This window comes from Thermobia domestica, chromosome 5, assembly GCF_964235325.1.
Source record: "Thermobia domestica chromosome 5, izTheDome1.hap1.1, whole genome shotgun sequence".
NCBI lineage: Eukaryota > Metazoa > Arthropoda > Insecta > Zygentoma > Lepismatidae > Thermobia > Thermobia domestica.
Genome location: NC_137458.1, coordinates 202,489,003 through 202,508,647, shown reverse-complemented (window position 1 = coordinate 202,508,647; position 19,645 = coordinate 202,489,003). Strand labels below are relative to the sequence as shown.

The window sequence follows — 19,645 nt, the reverse complement described above, 5'->3', positions numbered from 1 at the left end:
GGTTCAATTCGGAAAGTGAATAGGAGCCCTTTTTGTTAGATTAAGCTGCCATTTTGATAGTTAATATTACAACTATGAAACCTACTATGTACATGCACTTACTGAATAATAAAAAAAAATCACATCTACCAAATACACGAACAAAGTGTACAAAACAGGTTGTATTTTCCCTAATCCCTAACAGAATTTTACGGTTTGAAAGAAAAGGAAAGTAAAATCACACTTCAATTCTGTTTGTGCTAGCTTGGCAGCAACATGGCGTCCTGATGAACTGGTTCCTATTTCCCCTTAGTTCTACAGTTCACTCAACAAGAATGTAGGTTTGTTGGCTCCTAAATGATCTACGGCGTTTATTATGATATTAAACTAAGTTTTACCTTGTTTTCACTCGAAATTCAAGCCCTTCCCAGCAAATATGTGGCAGCCGATGTCACAAGCTGTGCTTACTGAGGTGTTTTCCGGTGAGAATGATAACATTGCGCCGAAAACGACAGGGATGGGAAGATTTCACCAATCAGGGCGAAATCTTTCAGCCGCGGAAATTACAAAGCTAATAGAAATTGGTGAAATCCAGATATAACCGGATCTGAAAGTGACTATGCACTAGTAAGAGGGGGTGAGGGTAGGGATGTAAAATACCTGGGTATTTATTTCAGCGGGTAAATACCCTGGGTAAATACCCTGGTATTTACCCAAAATGGGTATTTCAGTGGGTATTTTATGTTTCAATTTGCAATAAATGGATTTTATCGTTGTCAATGAAAAATATAATGGTCATTTGTATCACCAGCAACAGGAGCAATAAATAACCATCTAATTAATATTTTTTTAGTAATTAAAGAATGAATTTGATTTTTATTAAGTAATACAGTCGGATTTCCTACCTACTCACCATAATTTTCTTTCTACTTACACTAAATTTCCTTCTATTCCCTTGGAGGAAAATAATTATCCATTCTATCCTGTGAGTACTTACCTTGGTGTGGCCCTGAGGCGTCCAATCAACTACGCGGTAGAATTTGGTAGTGGATCAAACCAACACGAAAATTTAAAATTTATGACAGAACGTAACAATGACTAAAGAAAGTGAAGTCAGTTGTCACCAAACCAGTCATACACTATTATTAAGTATTCTGCTTGCCAGCAGCTCCTGATATTAATGACATGGAATTTAAATTCTTCCTTAGGTTTGCCTCTCATGAAACTTTGTCCATTTTTCTCAATTTGGCTCATCTTCTTTTATCTTACAATACATTCTCCAGTTTTTCAAATCACCGATGAACACACTAACTAAAGTATTTAAGTAACAGCAGGATCTCTATTACTAAAGAAATAAGTTTTTTTGGTTTACCAAATTTATTAATGGTGGAAAATGAATTATTAATAATTGCCTTCCTATTTTAAAGATCTAAAGTTTACAACAATTTTATTATACATATATATTGTTAGCATTACCTTATTTTCTTTGGAATAATAATGATGAAAACAACCTTTTTAATAATTAAAAAAACAATTGATATTACAGATACGGCTGGTTACTTTCTTCACGCAAAATTATGTTATTTTTGGTATTTTATCTATATACAATGAGATGTAGTGAATGGCAGAGTATGCAAAAAATTGGACTAATAAGGTTTACACCTGGTTTACGGAATTAATAAATTAATCTGTTTAAGAAATTACACTTTAAAAACGAAGTTGTTGATATAGTTATATCATAGTGAAGAAACTCGACTTTAGTAGTAAATAATAACCTGAAAATACTTAGAAACTTTAAAAAATTACACATTTACCGATTACGAAAGTTGCAGAATAATCAAGGTAATTAAATTTAATAAATTGGTCGATTAAATTATTTACTAGATATGCGAAGTTGTTGAAAGAAAATTATCCATAAAATACGGAATAACATCTCGTAAAACACTTAAGTAACTAATTCCTGGTTTTTAGAAGTGTTCACTAAATGGAGTTTAACACTAATAATAATTGTTTGTGAAAGAATTTGTTGGAATAGCATGTTTAAAATATTAATGTGATAAACAACATTAAGCTGTATAGTAACTCAGTAATATTTGTACTTTAAATTATTCAATATAGAACAGCAATTAACCTGTACCATATTTGGAGTACTATATAACGACCACAAATTTTACTATCCTACTCAGCATCAACCGTAAGATCAGAGTCGGAATCACCACATAATTCTTCAATATCAACATCACTATTACTCGCTTCTTCATTTCCTTCTGTCACCCATTTCTCTGTATCCTCTTCGAATGTCTCCGGTGTTTTGTTCTGTTCCATGGGAACCGGTGGTGACTTGTTCCTTGATGATCCTGGTCCTGAGTGTTGCATCCGTGAAACTTCAGGCAATCTCTTATTTAAAAGCTTCCAGTTATAAGAAGGATATGATAGTTTTCCTGTCCTTTCCAATGATAAACGATTTATTGTTTTACTAAATGTAGAGAGAGTTCTTTCTGTGGCAGTAGATGTAACCGGAGCACAAAGGATTCGAATGCCGACATCAGCTAATTCAGTGATGTCCCGAAACCCTCTCCACGAAAGTAGTGAGCTTATTTGTTCCACTCCGTCCCACAAAAACATCCTTGCCCAATTTCCTTCCCTGTCCATATAGTCAGTCAAATGTGATCTCAGTTAAACAGAATGCAATCCCATTTGTTTTTCAACTTCACAAACGAAGTTTACTCCATCCAGCAAGTCTTCAGCAGTCAATTTGCAGCCGTGAAAAGTAGGATTGAGGAGATCTGCAGCCAAATGAATTGGACCCAAGCCGGGTTCACTTCTTTGTTTAAATTTTTCCATCATTGATTGCTCTTCTGTTTTCGAAAGGATCGATGGTGGTGACTGTAGTAGATGTACCCCACTTGGCACGGCTGAGTCAGCGAAATTTGATCCTGTTTTCCTGGAATTGGTAGGCAAGTTTCGACAAGCCTTTAGTTGCTATGTTCATTGCCTTTTACGGGTAGTACAGAAGCGCGTGGGAAAATTTTGGTTTATTTGAATCCCCGTTACCCCCTACTCCTCTTTAGTTGCTATGTTCATAGCCTTTTACGGTTACCACAGAAGCCCCGTGGGAAAATGCTGGTTTGCTGTTGCTATGCTCATAGTCTTGGACACCTGCTAGATGTAGAAAACAAGATAAAACATGAATTTTCGTGTTCTTGTCGTTTATTGGTTAATAATTTGAATCCCCAAACCCCTCACCCCTCCTGCGAAGAGCGTAAGCGGAACGTATGTGCTTGTGTAGATCATTCTGTTAGCAGCTGTTGCAAAGGAAGAAACGTCAAAAATTTTAAAGATGTCATCGTCAATGAGTTTATTAGATAAGCTTAATAAGCCATCAATGGTACCCTTTACAAAAATGCGAGATTTGGAGATTGGAGTACCATTTCGTATTGTAAACTGTGAGATAATTACAACGGTATATGGTAGGAAGGCCTGTGTGACATTTGAAGGAGGTGAAAAAGTGATTTTACCTGGACGTTGTACTGAAAAATTGGAAGCAGATAATGGTGCATTATTAACGTATTTACAAAGTGGAAATGTCTGTTTAATATATAAAGGAATGAAGATTAATGTATCTGGACGTAACATGCACGATCTTGAATTTACTGAACTGGTTTACACATCGTAAGTGTATGGTGACATGTACAAACAAGATGAAACATGAATTTTCCTCTTCGCCCCTCCTCTTCATGCATGCGCAGTCATCTGTATGCATAGTGTCGTTATTCTGTGCTGACCAGCGACTGAAGTAACATGTCTTTGAGTGCTTGTGCGTCAACTATGGATACCAAGAAAGAGTACTTGTTAAATGTTGAATATGGACTTAATTCAATGAAAACCAAATTAATTTGCATTGGACTGGATAGTGATACATTTGAACCAGTGATTCGTGTTGGCAAAGGACTTGTGTTTGGAGTGGAGTTAAATTTGGCAGAGTGGGAGAAACTTGTACATTTAACCCCATTTGTTACGGACTATTTAAATTCTCAAGTGGAAATTACATTTATAAAATCTCTTGGTCGAAAAAACGAACTGGTGGTACGAAAACTAATGGGTGAAAAATTAGTGATGTTAGAGAAGAAAGGAACACTTCATGCTCCTCGAAACACTGTGTACTTATCTTCAAGTGATTGGCTTTATTTCTTGGAAATATTACCGTGTATTGAACATGCTGTGAAAAACAGTAAAGTTTGTAGTGTTGTGCTACGTGAATATTTTGACTTGTGTACAGATACTATTCGTAATCATGTACAATTACAGTGTCTTACATGCAGAGGACTTGCCGGAATCCATACCTGTGTAGATGAACAGAGTATTATTAATGGTATGAACATCAGTTTTCCAAGTGTCTCTCTTGATAAGAACAGTGATGTGAACATTGATGGTGAACGATTAAAATTGGAAATGAAAGTATTTTGCAAACAAAAACTCATAGATTCAATAATGGCTGATTTATTTGATAGTGTATCGACACAGCCATGGTGGGGGGAAACCGAAACTCAACCTTCGGAGGGTATCAATGAAGTGAACGACTCTTCATAAAGAAGGAGAAATTGATTTGTTTTTTCATGTATACGAAACAACGTAATATCAAATGTAATAAAAATATATATATAGTGGAAAGTGAAATGTTTTATTTGTGTGTGTGTTTTGTGTTCGTTTCATACACCTCAATATGTTAGGATTTTAAAATTTTTTATAAGAAAAAATCCTAACATATTTTTTCCTCGTATATTATAAGTGATACGTATAATAATAATAATAATAATCATAATGAATTCAAATTCTTGAAATGAATGTTAAAATAAAAATTAGTATTTGAAATTATTATTATTATACAACTTTGTCTTAAGTATGATAAGACTTTTTTTAATTTTTAAAAAAGGAACTCAAATAATTAATATTAAAATTTTAAAAAACAAAAGTCCTATCATAATAATAATAATAATATTGAATTCACATACTTGATTTAATTTACGAAAGAATAACTGATTAAGTATTTGAATTCATTATTATTATTATGTAGTTATATGATTACATCATTGAATTAAAAATCAGTTTTAGAATCTTTTTTTTTAAATCACTATGAAATTCTTTAATTCAATGACTTAAAAATATGTTTTATGATATGTGTATTTAATTACATAACTGATCATAAAACATATTTATTTATTAGGAAACGGAGAAAATAAGAAATAAAACATTTGTTTTCAAAGAGAAAAAATAATACAAATTGTTTATTGCTGATGAAACTATTTACACAATTAAAATGACGGTAAGTATAGTACATTTTAAAAGAACGTTAGATTTTCTTTCCATTGTTCGTGTGATGATAACTTTACAACTGCCATATACTGTTCACTGATGATACTACTGCTGTTGATGTTGATGATGAAACGTAGATACAAGTCAATCTGAACATTGAAGATGATGTCCATACACACGATGACGATCTTTTACTCTCTGAAATGAAAAAAAATTGAAAAACAAACTTAAAATTTATTTTATCTATAATCATGAACAAATAATAATACATACAAACACATTATAATAAAGAAGAAGAAGAAATGGCTACCTGCAATAATATGAAAAGAAAGTAATCAAAACAAACGAAGAAGAAGAATGAAGACATGATTACCTGTAAAAGTAAATACAGCAAACGACGATCATTTTTTTCTGGAGTTGATGAGAAAGTGTAATGAAATTCATTTAAGGACTTTCCTTTAGCTTTGAAGCATAGGAAAAGATATGAATAATGCCCACATAAGGATGATTTTACACTTTGAATTTGTTTATTATTAAATGTATAAGAAGTGGAATTTCTACGTAGAAATTGAATATGATGCATTACATATGGAGGAAATCCAAATGTATCGAAGTAGTGGGCACGGCCATCAGTATGAATATATACGGAAATCCAGTGTGTGCCAAGTTTGTTCGAGGGATCTGTATTTATGATGATAGCTGCAGGTAGTGGAACATGTGCTGGTAATTCATTGGCTGCATATACGCCAACGAAATGATTGTGAAATAAAGAATTTGTTTGCAAAGCATTTAATAAATCTAGTGTAGAGGACATCATGTATAAAAATGCAGACATGTACATATATGATATGATATTTAAATAACGTACCTTTAAAAATCCATGATGATGTTCCTCTGATGATCCACTTCTAAGAGAGATTGGAATTCTCCATACACAATGCAGGAGATAGGTGCTGGTAGAGGCTTCGTAAAATGAACTTCCAGACGAACACACCCATGACGTATAAGATTCCAATGCTGCACAGCGCTGGCTTCTCCATCTTGAGTAATGTCGAAAACAAAGATAGTGTATCCTTGAGGAAAGTCAAGGCGAGGAATATTGTTGCCATGATTGGAAAAGTGAATGCCTGATCCACAGAATAAGGTATGATATGAGGAAACATAGAGGTTGTTTTCGAAAATTGGTTGTAATGGTTTTGAAGGTACAGGTTTTCCATCAATGTATAGAGAGAAGAAATTGATGTCAAAATGTTTGAAATGAAATGGATTTGAAGTTATTGTTCCTGTATAGGCATCATTTTGTGTAAACGCCACAATCACTCGAGTTGGTAATACTCCCATAAATAAATTATCTATTGTTTTTGATTGAAGATCCTTTGGAATGACGAACGACTTCATTTGCACTCTTGTGAGAGGATATTTGGCTGTTGTTGATTGTAGAAGCTTGTTATGTGCTAGTTTTATTGTAGGACTAACATTAATCTTTTTAATATGTAAAGCAGCGTCTAAAATGTTCACTTTAGCTTCAACAGACGCATCACTAGCGATGAGACAAAAGTTTGGCTTTGCAGGAATTAACTTGAGACGTAATTCTACTCCTTGGATTAAAAATTTATCTTGATTAAAAATATCACAATGAAGATGTCCAAGCATGTCGAATTTTGCACTTTTTTTTGTTAATTCATAACGTTGTTGAAATCCTTTATTACCACTAGATGTTGCATCCATATGTCCAGCAGTATCTTGAAACCAGAATGCACATTGAAGATGAGTATTTTTAGCAGAATCATCATAATTTAACAGTTTTTCAATGTATGATCGATATGGATGATTATGAGATGGAAATGAAATCAGTTTGTTATTTAAATACACTTCCACTTCACTGAACATAGAATTTAAAAAGTCATTAATAGGAGCCACAGCTTTATCACTTTCACCAAATGCCGATCCATCAGGCTTAACGATTTGAGCTTCGATGTAAAGAAGAGTATGTGGTAGATCTATGTATTCATCACTTGTTCCTGGGATGACAAACTCTATAGGAGCATTATCAGCTAGTGAACTGATTGGTTTGTATGTAACGACATGATTATCCAATATACTGGTTTGCGTTGGTTTTGTAGAAAAAATATCTAGTTCACTTTTTACACACTCGCAGGATTGATGATGTAAGAAAGCCATAATGGTGATGATTTAATCAAAGATATCGTGTGATAACTTCCTCTTCTTATAAGACTGATTTTTCTTTGTTTTCTGTGTACGTTTCCTCTTGCCCTTCTCCTTCTTCTTGCGCTTGATGATGTGTAATGGTGAAGGGTTAAAGATGGAATGATGTGTAATTCTTCTTTTCCTTCGTTGATATCCAGATCCTAGCATAGATTTCAGTTTATTTTTTGCTCTGTCTTGCAAGACGGATCTCGCTTCACCCATTCGTTGATGAAAGGATTCGTTAATAGGTTGATTGTCGATGATGACATCAGTAATAACGTTTGCTCCAGATTTTAATAATTCCTTTCCTACTGTTTTAGCTCCTTGTTTTACTAGTGGCATGACAGAACGAAATAATCCTCCAAGGAAACTTCCAATACCATGTCCAACTTGATAAGGGGAGCCAACATAAACGTTTCCAGTTCCAGAAAGAGCTTGTTTTTGATAATATTGTAAATATGGATTATTCATATTTGTCGATGTTGACGCACTGGTCGAAAATGTAGTTTAACGCATACAGTTCCGAAAGTGAATGCCAGTGGAGAGCCTGTACTATCTCTTATATCTATTTTGATGTGTTCAAAATGCATCTTCTCTATAGGCACATAATGTGGAGGATTAAAAATTTCTATAACACTACTTCCAAATGTATGATTCACAGGATTCATATTTATGATACGTAATAATGGTGCTACTGTATCTCCAACAAATACAGATTGAATTATATCACAATACACATACATTGTAGATGGAAGTCCTAAACGTAAATTTGGAATGCTTTGACCTTGTTGCATATCCTTCAAATCAACGCTTGGATCAAACCCCAACATCGCACTAACACTTGGTGATAATGCAACGTCTACATCTATGTCTTTATGAAGACGTCGTATAAAACAGGTATTACTCTCACGAGTATAAGAAATATGTAAATTTGTGAATCTGTTGTACGTATTTATTATCTTTATCAATTCTGATATGTCAGTGTAATAACGTACAGGAATAGTTATAAATTTCCATTCATCACTTTTTGCAGGTTTGTAAAAAATTTTATTATTTTCGTCATTAATATTTAATATTGAATGAGGATAATGAATTTCAACAATAGCCACTTCCCACTTTTCATGGAATTCCATTCTTTGATGAAGTTTCGTAGTGTATGATGTTAAGGTGTTGTCAGGAAAATATTCCATAGAACTATTACTGGGAAGCGTAACGTAAAAATCTCCATCAGGTTCCATTGTACTTCTCGATCTTCTTTACGGATGATGCAGGTATCCAGGAATCGAAAGAAGAAGGATATCCTTTCCAATGAACAAGATATTCTTTTCTGCTGCCTTTTCTTCTTGTACGTATGATTTTATCTATGTAAAATGTCTTTGATAACGTCACAGGTTGTAATTCCTCTCTGTAAAATAATCCATCCAGTGGTTCCTTGTTTAAATCTTCAATTTCATAAACAGGTGGATCTCTTGGTATTATCTTCTTCACTTTAAATATTTCCCAAGTCCAATTTTGCATATATCCTTTATCAAATGTACGTTTAGTTTTACTAATTCGTACTGTATCACCAATCTTAAGATGTTTTGAGAAATTTGGATTCTTCTTCTTCTTCTTCTTCTTTATTTTATTATCATATTGATTATGCCATACTTGTAATAGGTTATTTTGAGAAACATTTGCAGGTGACATCTTTATACTTGAATGATAACCTTCATTGTATGATTTCACAAGAAGAGGTAATACATTTAAATAATTATACGTTTGATACTTTGTAAAATACTTCCACATTTTTTCTTTTAGAGTTCTGTTAAAACGTTCTACAATACTAGCTTTTATATCAGGATTTTTAGTTGTAATATGTTTTATTTTATTGTCCTCTAAGTACTTCTGTATTGTTTTATTAGTAAACTCACTTCCTTTATCTGTTCGGAATGTAATTGGTTTTCTGTCTTTGAACACAAGTTTCAATGCTTTTAAGACATCATTTGTACTTTTAGATTTTAATGGCACAGCCCATGCATATCGACTGAACACATCTATCACTGTAAGAATATAACGATATCCATCATTAAATTTATGAAGAGATTGAAGATCATTAATATCACTTTCCCACTCATCATCAATGTTATTCACTACATAGAAATCTCTTTTAAAACGACGACGTACAGGTTTGTGTAACGTATATGTTGTTTGTTGCAGTAACCATCTTCTTATACAATGTATAGGAATTTTCTTCTTTGTAGCTATCCACAATTTTTTAACAGTTGAAAACGAGGCAGGATGTGAAGGGTTGTAGTAAATCTTGCTTAACTGTTTGTTTACGGTTTCCACCTTGACCATACTGGACGTTTACAGGCACGTTTCCTTTTCCTTATAGGAGATATTACTTTTTCCTTTTCTTCTTCTTCTTCTTCTGCTTCTTCGTCGTCTTCTGGAAACGATTTCAGAGGTATTTTTTCCCTTGACGATGATGCTGTTGGCGATGCTTTAGTTCGTCGTAAAATATATGACAAACGTTTTGGATTTCCAATAAGTTCTTGAGGTGTGTTATTAGAAGATAAATAATTACAAAATTTCTCCCATCCCGGTGGATTTGTGTGTTTCCTGGGTCGCGACACATCAGAAATTAAATCTACAATGTGAGATCCTTCTAGTTTATCACCTCTGATGTAAACAGTTCCTTTATTATCCCACGTGATATTATCATCATGTTTCATTCTATGTAGTAGTAATTCAGCTCTTTTACGAAACATTTTGGGTATGGATAATAATATTTCTTCTTCTACTTCAGGCTTCTCTGATTTAGTTGACGTAATTGAAAGTGTCACAGGTTCTTCTTGTTTTCGTATTAAATGTAAATATTTTTGAAGAATATTGTTATACTGATTCCACTTTTCTTCATCACTAAGCGATGATAACTGTAAAATCTCTTGCATTTCTTGATCCAAATTAGATTCACGTTTCTCCAGGGCTGATGATGATGATGATGTTGGTGTTTGTATACGATTCAGAACTTCAGGTGGAACTAAAATCATCTTCTTTGCGTGTTCCATTGTACTAACGGAATAGTAAACTTGATAATGCACCAGTTAAAATAGGAGCTAATAATGCCGGTAGGAATCCACCCTGCTGCTGTACTAATAAATGCTTCTTCTTCTTTTGGATGGAGTTTCCTTTCTTCACAAGATATCGAAGCGTCCTCTTGTATCGCTTTAATCTTGCTTTCTGTGTCTTTGTAAGAGGTACATTCCCTTTTAACACATTATAACAACATTCGCAAATACTTCGAATCACTGAAGAGTCTGCATTGGCCAATATAGCTTTACGTAATTTAGGATTTGCTTTGCTCAGCGTACGAAGAAGATCTCCGTGTTTTACTCTTGGAGACATATTGTCAGAATGAAGAAACACAGTTTAAAACAAACATTATAAACACATCTTCTTCTTCTATTTCGATGGAACATAAACGTAATGATAAATATCATCAGGAAAGATATTTGTTTGAAAACGAAGTTCATCTGGCGTATCCTGTTTTAAATCAATAAAGAAATATCCATATGGTAACTTTGTTGCGTCGTTGAAACTTTCTTGAAGAAATTTTGGATTCTCAGGAGTTAATTGATAACTCAAATGTTTAATTTGTGATTTATCTCTTGGATTTTTAAATAATACGAGATAAGAACAATTCAAACTCATATCTCTGCTTCCTTTTCCCTGATGAAATATGTTTTGTGTAATAAATAGTACACTAAGATTTCTATGATGAGAACCCTTTGTAAAGAAATCAACTATATTGCGGTTCACTTCACACATTTGATCATCAATAATAATAAGGTGTGGTCCAGTTTCAGGTAAAAAGTCTTTTGTTTGAGGTAATCCTTCAATAAATTGTACTTTTGTCGAAATTTCTCTGTATGCATTTTGCCATTCTGCATAGTACCAATAAATATGACGAAACGATGTATTAACCATACGTGGTAAATTGGACAGGAAACGTATTACAAAGGAAGTTTTTCCACATCCACTTGGTCCGGCAACAATACATGAAAAGGGATGTTTCCACGTCGTGTCCATGTTAAAGAGTATGATCATTCTTTCTTCATACGTATATTTATAAAGGGCCTTATTACATTTCTCTTCTTCTTTTGTTGGAAGTAGTGTAGCCATATGGAAGAGTATCATATGAATTTGGTATTCTACGTCGTTTAATATAATTTATCTTATAAATTTTTGTTTCGGGCATGCTGACGATAGTATGGTCTTTCCTGCGGCAAATTTTTTTCTCATTGGTAATTTTTACTTCCGTGGAACGAGATTCTTCCTCTTCTTCTGCATCCTCTTCATTATCTACTATCATTTTCTTCATTACATCAAAATTTAGGTGTTTTGAAGATTCATAGTTTAATGAAAAGCCCCGTATCTTGCACACTTGAAACTCCTTCTTCGTGCTGGGATCAAAAATACGTAAGCTGTAATTCTTCGGGCCCGCCGATACATATTCTGAAATATAGGCTTCTTTACCATATTCGAGGACTTCATTTGTTAAATCGCCTAAAAAGTCACCAGTTGGAATTGTACTTTCACCAGGTTTTTGCGTATAAATGACGGAATCAGTATCAAAATATAATACTCTTTCTTGTAGCTGATCTAAATATTTGTACAATTCTAATCTTGCTTGTGCTGTTGTGTATGCGGCTATGACAACATTTACTGTTGGTAGTGAAACAGGAACGTCATCGGTGTATTGCCAATATACATATAACATGTCATCATTTACTGGGAATATTTGATGAACATCTATATCATGAGATGTTAATTTTTCATATAATTCCTTGGGTTCATTAATAATGCTGACATGACCCATGTTCTCACGTTGACCAAATTTTCCCCAAAATGAATTTAGCATTAATTTAGCTAAACTTCTAAGTGCTGGATTATGTTTAATTTTGTTCTCATCTAGACGTATTCCTTCCTTTTCATAAAATTGCTGAATGTACTTCTTCTTTAATTCATCTGTTTCACACCATGCTGGCCATCCACTTGCTTCTGTTTTTGCTTTCAGGAAGGTGTTTATGTATTCTGCAAATAAGCCACCACTTTTTGTTTTTTCATCATATTGAACAACGTCATATGCCCATATTTCATGAATATCTATTATTTTGTATCCTTTTTCTAATGCCTTTCTTACTTCATCTGCTACCCATGTTCCATGTAGCACTCGGTCTTCATCGTTGTGATTACAAGGTGCTTGGTTTAATTCATCACAACATGTACGGCAGAGTGGAAACATCAATCTATCATTTGATTTATAAGGGAGTACAGGATGAAACAGTTGTTTTGGAGGCAAAATACTGAGCTTAACTAATCCTTCTACTTCTTCAATGGTGGGGATATTTGAATCTCCAGGCAGGTAGATAGTAGGATGACGAATTGGAAACTTCTTAGTCTTAGAGATAAATGGGTACAATGAAATAACATCTTTGTATTTTATGGTCTCTCCTTCAGATTCTTGTGCTTTATGATACAAACGTATGGCATTCACACGTCCTCCATAAAAAGCGTCACGAGGTTTTAATGGTGTTTTCTTTGTATACGGATGATTACTAACATACTTCTTCATCTCTTCATTTCCTGCCAATTGTTTTTTAAATTCACAACCCCATATTTCATGCACTTCACACCCAAAATCTTTTAATTTTTGGATTTTCTTCTTTGTTGCTTCATATCGAAATTCCATGGTATCTGTAGCATTGTTATAGATGGGTTTATCTCTGTCGTTAGGGTAGCAGTAGATACAACCATGTGTGAAATCGCCTTCATACTCCCAAACGTGTATTCTTCCTGTGTTGGGATCTGTCCATACACCATCTACTTTCATTGAGGCTATTCGTTTTTCCTTACTACGTGCAGCATTGGTAATTTGGATGTTTCTGGTTTTTTCTTCCCAAGCTATCCATTGTACTGCTTCAACTGATTGTACATCTCTCCATCGATATCCGTTCTTTGGTATGATACCAATTGTATTTTCCTTTAAGAAATTTCTACGATATACCAAATTACATGCACTGGCAATTGTAATACATTCAAGTAAGGGATTGACATTAGTTTCAGATTCAAATGTATTCATAAATGAAATACAGGCTTGACGTAATACCTCGACATCCTGTACACAATACTTGATGAGTTCTTCTTTCATTTTAAAGGTGTCGTTTTGATGTTCGGTATACCATTGGAGAAACTTGCGTCTTTCGTCTACTTTCATAGTATCTGCTCCATAATATTTAATGTCTGGAAGCGGCCCTTCATAGGTTTGGTTCTCACGTCGATTAAAGAAGTGTGGGAAATATCCTTTGCACGATTGAAGACCAAATGCACCACTTAATTTACTTAAGGGCATAGGAAGAAAGCTTAGTGAATCGATGAAGGTTACGTTTCCTATTTTAAGAGAGAGAATTTTTGCTCCATTCATGATTACTTCTGGAGTCCAATTCATCTTCTCAACCATGGTCTTAATGATGAAATGTGCGTCATATCCCTTTGAGTTATGGGCAACACAGGTTACTGATTTAATGTTTGGTCGACGTTGTTGAAGATGTTTTAGAAAATCTTCTATTACATTTTCTCCGTCAAAAATATTTTCTCGCTTTCCACAAATGACACAATCATTCTTGATGTTGTTATCTTCATAACATTGGTAACATACATGTTGACTAACCAAGACATTAGGTATGTGTTCATATATGTTTGCGCCCTCCTCTTCTATTTTCGTATCTTGTGTGCATTCAATATCATAAAACAGAATCATAGCTTTCTTCTCCACGATGATTTTTTCATTGGCTTTTTTCGATTTTCTTCTTTCATTCACTTTCATGTAACATTCATGATTGGGTGGTACTATAGCATAGCAAATGTTGCAATAAGTTTCTCCACATACGTGAGAACCTTTCTCTTTTACTACATAAATTTTCAAACACTGGGCACAACATTTCACAATGGAACATAAAGGCTTTCCATTTTGATACGGCGCTGACTTGTGATAGTCATAGCATGACTGGCCATAAAATTCTCGATTACATTCATTGCAAGTAATATGGGTTTCTTTAAAGTCACATGGTGGCTTCTGATGACAACGAAAACATACAGCTGTACAATGTTTCAAATGTGCATGCTTCTTTTCATATTTCTTATGACAGCTTTCGCAATAAAACTTACAGCTAAAACATGCTGTCAAGCTTTCAATGACGTTGTAGTGGTTATTTATGAACAGTAAATTTAAAGCAGTTCTCTCGTTATCACTTGGTGGAGCTTCAAACATAACATCACTTCCTGAAAAGCCCCTATACACTGTAATTTTATAATCCTTTAAATATTCCTGAAATTTACGAATTTCAGGAATTCCACCACCATGACTAAGATCTACATTGGCAGCTTCACACAGATCTTCTGCTTCTTTTTCTATGATATATTTACTTTGATGATTTACATATCTATTATATTCAGTTTGATTTCTTCCCTTGTATTTTTTCAGTCCTATGGCAACGACGATTGCATACGCTAAACATCTTGTACCTGTGTTCTTAATTGTGATAATACCACGTTTTGCCTTTACATAATCGTCGGTATTCATAACATGTTGTTTCAAACGACCTTGGCCTCTTGGCATGCGCACATGATGGAAATTCACGATGCAATCTTCATTTATAAGAAAAGCCGCATTACTTTGCAGTACTTTCTCATAACTTATCCATAGAACTTCTGCTGAGAGATTTCTTGCTTCTCTGAATGACAACCAAAAAGGGCGGTGTCCTTCTCTCTCATTTGTAATTGTTATTCCTACGTAATCATGCTGGTCCACATTACGTAGCAAATAATCTATTAGTGCCCGTAGACTTGCTTCAATTGCCGTAAAAGGGTTTTCATCTGCACGTACGGGGGCTAGACGGAATCGTAGCATTCTACCCTCCATATTGTATCTTCTGTATTGTCTTCTTCGTTCTTCTATTATATGAAATCTATTGTGTCCATCATTACGGTTGTTATTTCCGAATCCTACTTGTATATTTGAATTTCGTTGTGCTTGAAATACGGCTAGCAATTCGTCCATTCTTTTTTCTATGTCGTCTAAATCGACTTCCATTTCTTCGTGTTCTACACTAGCCTCTGCTAATATTTCCATAATTGAGGGATATATTACTTCTTCTTCTTCTTTTCTGGGGTCGGGAAACAAATTGTTAATCCAATTTTCTAGTTCATTCGTGTAAAACTTATCATCTTCTTCTTCTATCTTCATCTCTTCCTTATTGTAATCCTCTCCTATTATTTGGGAAAACGTGAGATTTAGCAGCTCTTCTTCATTTCTCCTTTCTTCGACGTCTTCTTCTGTTCCTTCTTGTAACCACTTTATAATTTCTTTAATACGGCCTGATGCTTCTTCTGTTATCGTTCTATTGCTAGCACTGTTCAATATTTGTAATAGTTCTTCTTCATCATATTCTTCTTCTTTTTCTACTGGAATTTGAATTTCAATAGTTTCTCTTTCTTCTTCTTCTTCTGTTGCTGCTTCTTCTATTTTCATTTGTTCTTCTCCGGCTTCTTCTTCTTGCATTTTTTCATGATGATCTATTTCCATTTCTTCTTTTGCGTCTTCTTCTTCTTCTTCTTCTTCTTGCATTTCTTCTTCTTCTTCTTCTTCTATCCCGATTATGGCATTTATTTCACTTAAAAGAACTTGCGTTTCGTTATTTACGCCCACTACCTCTTCTTCTTCTTCTTCTTCAATGTCATTAATGAAGACCGTAATCTCCTTCAGTAAATCTTGCGTACTCTCTTTTGCCATTTTTCTTCCTCAGATGTATATATACGTAATGCAATATGTGTAAACGGTATATGAATATGATATATAATAGGATATATAAATCTTATTTAAATGGAATATATATATATATATATATGTATATAAATATTTTGAAAGGATATATAAGTGTTTAAAAGAATATACGAATAAGTAAAAATGTAATATATAAGTAATTAAAAGGAATAATAATAATATCAACAGGAATAGGAAAAAGGATTACACTTATCTTTATTTGTATGCAACCTAAAATAAAAAAGAAATGAATTTTGTTACTTATAAATCAATATATATTAGATATATAAATATATACTATATAAGACAGAACTTTATAATGTCAATGAAATAATCTCTCATCATACCTTTTAAATATTTTTAACTTTTCTTCCTATTCCACGGAATGAGGAGTGAAACAAATGTATGCTCACAATCTCTTTCAAATGTATTAACTAATGAAGATATGTAGATTACACGGCCTTTTATACTTATTCTGTTTTAGAATTTTATCGTTAATTTTAGTGAACGCGAAATCCATATTTCCTCCTCCTCCTCCTCTCTACATGTCTTTCTTTTATACTGTCATTAATTTTAGCGACCACAAATTCAATGCTATCTTCTTTACAACTTAACGAAAAGATGCTATTGACTTTCCCCGGAAAACCGTTCCTACATGTGTCTTATTCATATGCTCCCCTTAACGTGTGAATGAGGGATGGAAGACATTTTAAACTAAAAGATTTCATCTCTTTTTCTTACGTGATACAGCGTTCATCTTTAGTGCACGGGAAGTCACAGATTGGAATCCTGTCACGATATGGAATCAACACTAGGAAAACTATGGAATCCATACTAATATTGTTTATTTTATATTATTTTTTACGTGTAAGAATACCACCCCGGGGATCCCACAACTTTTTACCCCTTAGATGTCATGTTACTGATTTCAAAGTGACTTTATTGAATACAACACCTTCGAAAACTATAGAATCGATACTAATGTTGTTTATTTTACGTGTATGAATATCACCCCCGGGAGCTCAACACTTTTTACCCCTTAGATGTCACGTTACTGATTTCAAAGTGTCTTTATTGAATACAACATCTTCGAAAACTATGGAATCGAAACTAATACTGTTTATTTTAAATTATTTTACGTGTATGAATATCACCCCCCGTGAGCTCATCACTTTTTTTACCCCTTAGATGTCATGTTACTATTTTCAAAGTGTCTTTATTGAATACAACACCTTCGAAAACTATGGAATCGGTACTAATATTGTTTATTTTAAAATATTTTACGTGTATGAATATTACCCCCTAGGGAGACCCCGTGAGCTCACCACTTTTTTTACCCCTTAGATGTCATGTTACTATTTTCAAAGTGTCTTTATTGAATACAACACCTTCGAAAACTATGGAATCGGTACTAATATTGTTTATTTTAAAATATTTTACGTGTATGAATATTACCCCCAGGGAGCCCCTCGACAAGTAAACTTTATGTTAGATAATATTATTACATGAGTACTGTACTTTGATCTAAGGGGACTCGGTGAATCAGTGGTAAAGCGTTCACTTGTGATGCGATAGGGGACCTTGGTGATTTAGTGTCCACGTCTCATATAGCCTCGATGCTGAAAGGGACGCTATGACAATATAGATGAAAGTATTTTACAAGTACTTATTGTCTTTTCGAGTGCAAAATAATACGCGTTCAATACTACACAGAGGTTTGTAGTGTTTGAGCCCCGTCGCCCAAAGCTTGGACCTCTCCCAACAAAAAATTTCTTAATGCACGCCTGTGTACATAGCTAGTATACGAATTCTATGACGGGATTCTGAGCATTTTACAAGAAATTGATGATAATAATAGGGAATATTTTAACTACTTTCGTCCTTTTAAAGTAATATCACATACAGCTTAGACTATAATATGGAGAAAACTGTATAAAGTTCAACTTCCTAGATCCACTTAAAGAAATGAAGAAATGTTCTCTTATTTGAGAATAGTCAATTGTTTTAACTTGAAGATTTGTGCCCCATGATGAAATCGTGGGGTTCTGTGGATCAGTGGTAAAGCGTTCACCTTCTGTGATTGGGGTCTCTGGTTCAATCCTAACTTTCGTCGTGTGAACTTTGTGATGCATATAGCCTCGCTGCTGAACGGAACGTTAAACTCAAAAATCAATCAACATCATGTGTACATGAGTATCGACATCCGAGATGTATAAGCAACACTAGTTTTGTCAAGTTTTAGATCTCAAACACTGTTTTAATATTACCTAAAACACACACACACACATACATATCTTCGCTTCGTGTTGTCTGAAACCATGACCTAAGATAATGTTGACGCGACAGCTGGAGAACAACATTGAAATACAAAACATGTTCTGTTATCTTATTTTTCTGCTCTTTGCAAGTAGACATTGCAGATACAGAAACTCTCTCTCAGTTCGTTGACTTGTGTATGTGTATTTAACGTTAGATTTCACTCTTATTAACATTAGAAAATTATGAAATTAACTTCAGTGCCTCAGTGGTAGAGTGTTCACCTCTGGTGCATGAGGTACCGTGTTCAAATCACGTCTTTTTTTTCTATATACTTGTCATTAATTTTAGCGACCACAAATTCCCTGCTTCCTTTACAACTTAACGAAAAGATGCTATTCACTGTCCCCGGAAAACCGTCCTTATCATTTCATTTTTACGTTCCAGAGGGCACGGTGGCTCAGTGGTAGAGCGTTCACCTCAAGTGCTTGGGTCCCTGATTCGATCCCAGTTCGTGCCCTATGAACTTTGTGGTGGACAAACATCATATGCGTGGATTTCCCTTCGGAGTTCATCAGTTTCCTTCCACTTTCTTCATTACATCATTTCATTCATTTTTTCATTATCACCTCATCTTCATTAGCCTAGTAGACGTAACCGTAGGACGTAAAACTCGATGGACAAACACCGTGTACGTGAATTTAATGCAACATTTCATTCATTCATTTCTCATCACCACCGTCCAGGCGGGAGCTCATGTGATTCGGATTCCACGTTAATCAGTAGGTCCACGTCTCATATAGCCTCGCTGCTGAAAGGGACGCTAAACTAAAATCAACTCAACTCAACAATTCATCATCACCGCCTGCATTAGCATAGTCGTCATAACTGTAAGACGTAAAACTTAGTGGTTCAGATTCCACGATAATCAGTAGGTCCACGTCTCATATAGCCTTGCTGTTGAAAGGGACGCTGAACTAAAATCAACTCAACTCATCACCATCGCCTCCATTAGCATAGCCG

General features: G+C 34.2%; 2 protein-coding genes across 2 annotated transcripts in view; one reads left to right on the top strand and one right to left on the bottom strand.

The window, feature by feature from the left end:
* Positions 1-19,645, top strand: part of LOC145686348 (arrestin domain-containing protein 3-like) — a 510,445-nt gene that overhangs the window by 116,142 nt on the left and 374,658 nt on the right. The window lies entirely within an intron of this gene.
* On the bottom strand, positions 5,248-8,510 carry LOC145684758 (uncharacterized protein F54H12.2-like). Its single transcript, XM_081757131.1, has 2 exons — positions 6,161-8,510; positions 5,248-5,490 (listed from the first exon to the last, which is right to left on the bottom strand). Exon 1 carries the CDS (start codon positions 7,471-7,473, stop codon positions 6,163-6,165), a length of 1,311 nt encoding a protein of 436 aa, XP_081613257.1. The 5' UTR covers positions 7,474-8,510; the 3' UTR covers positions 5,248-5,490; positions 6,161-6,162.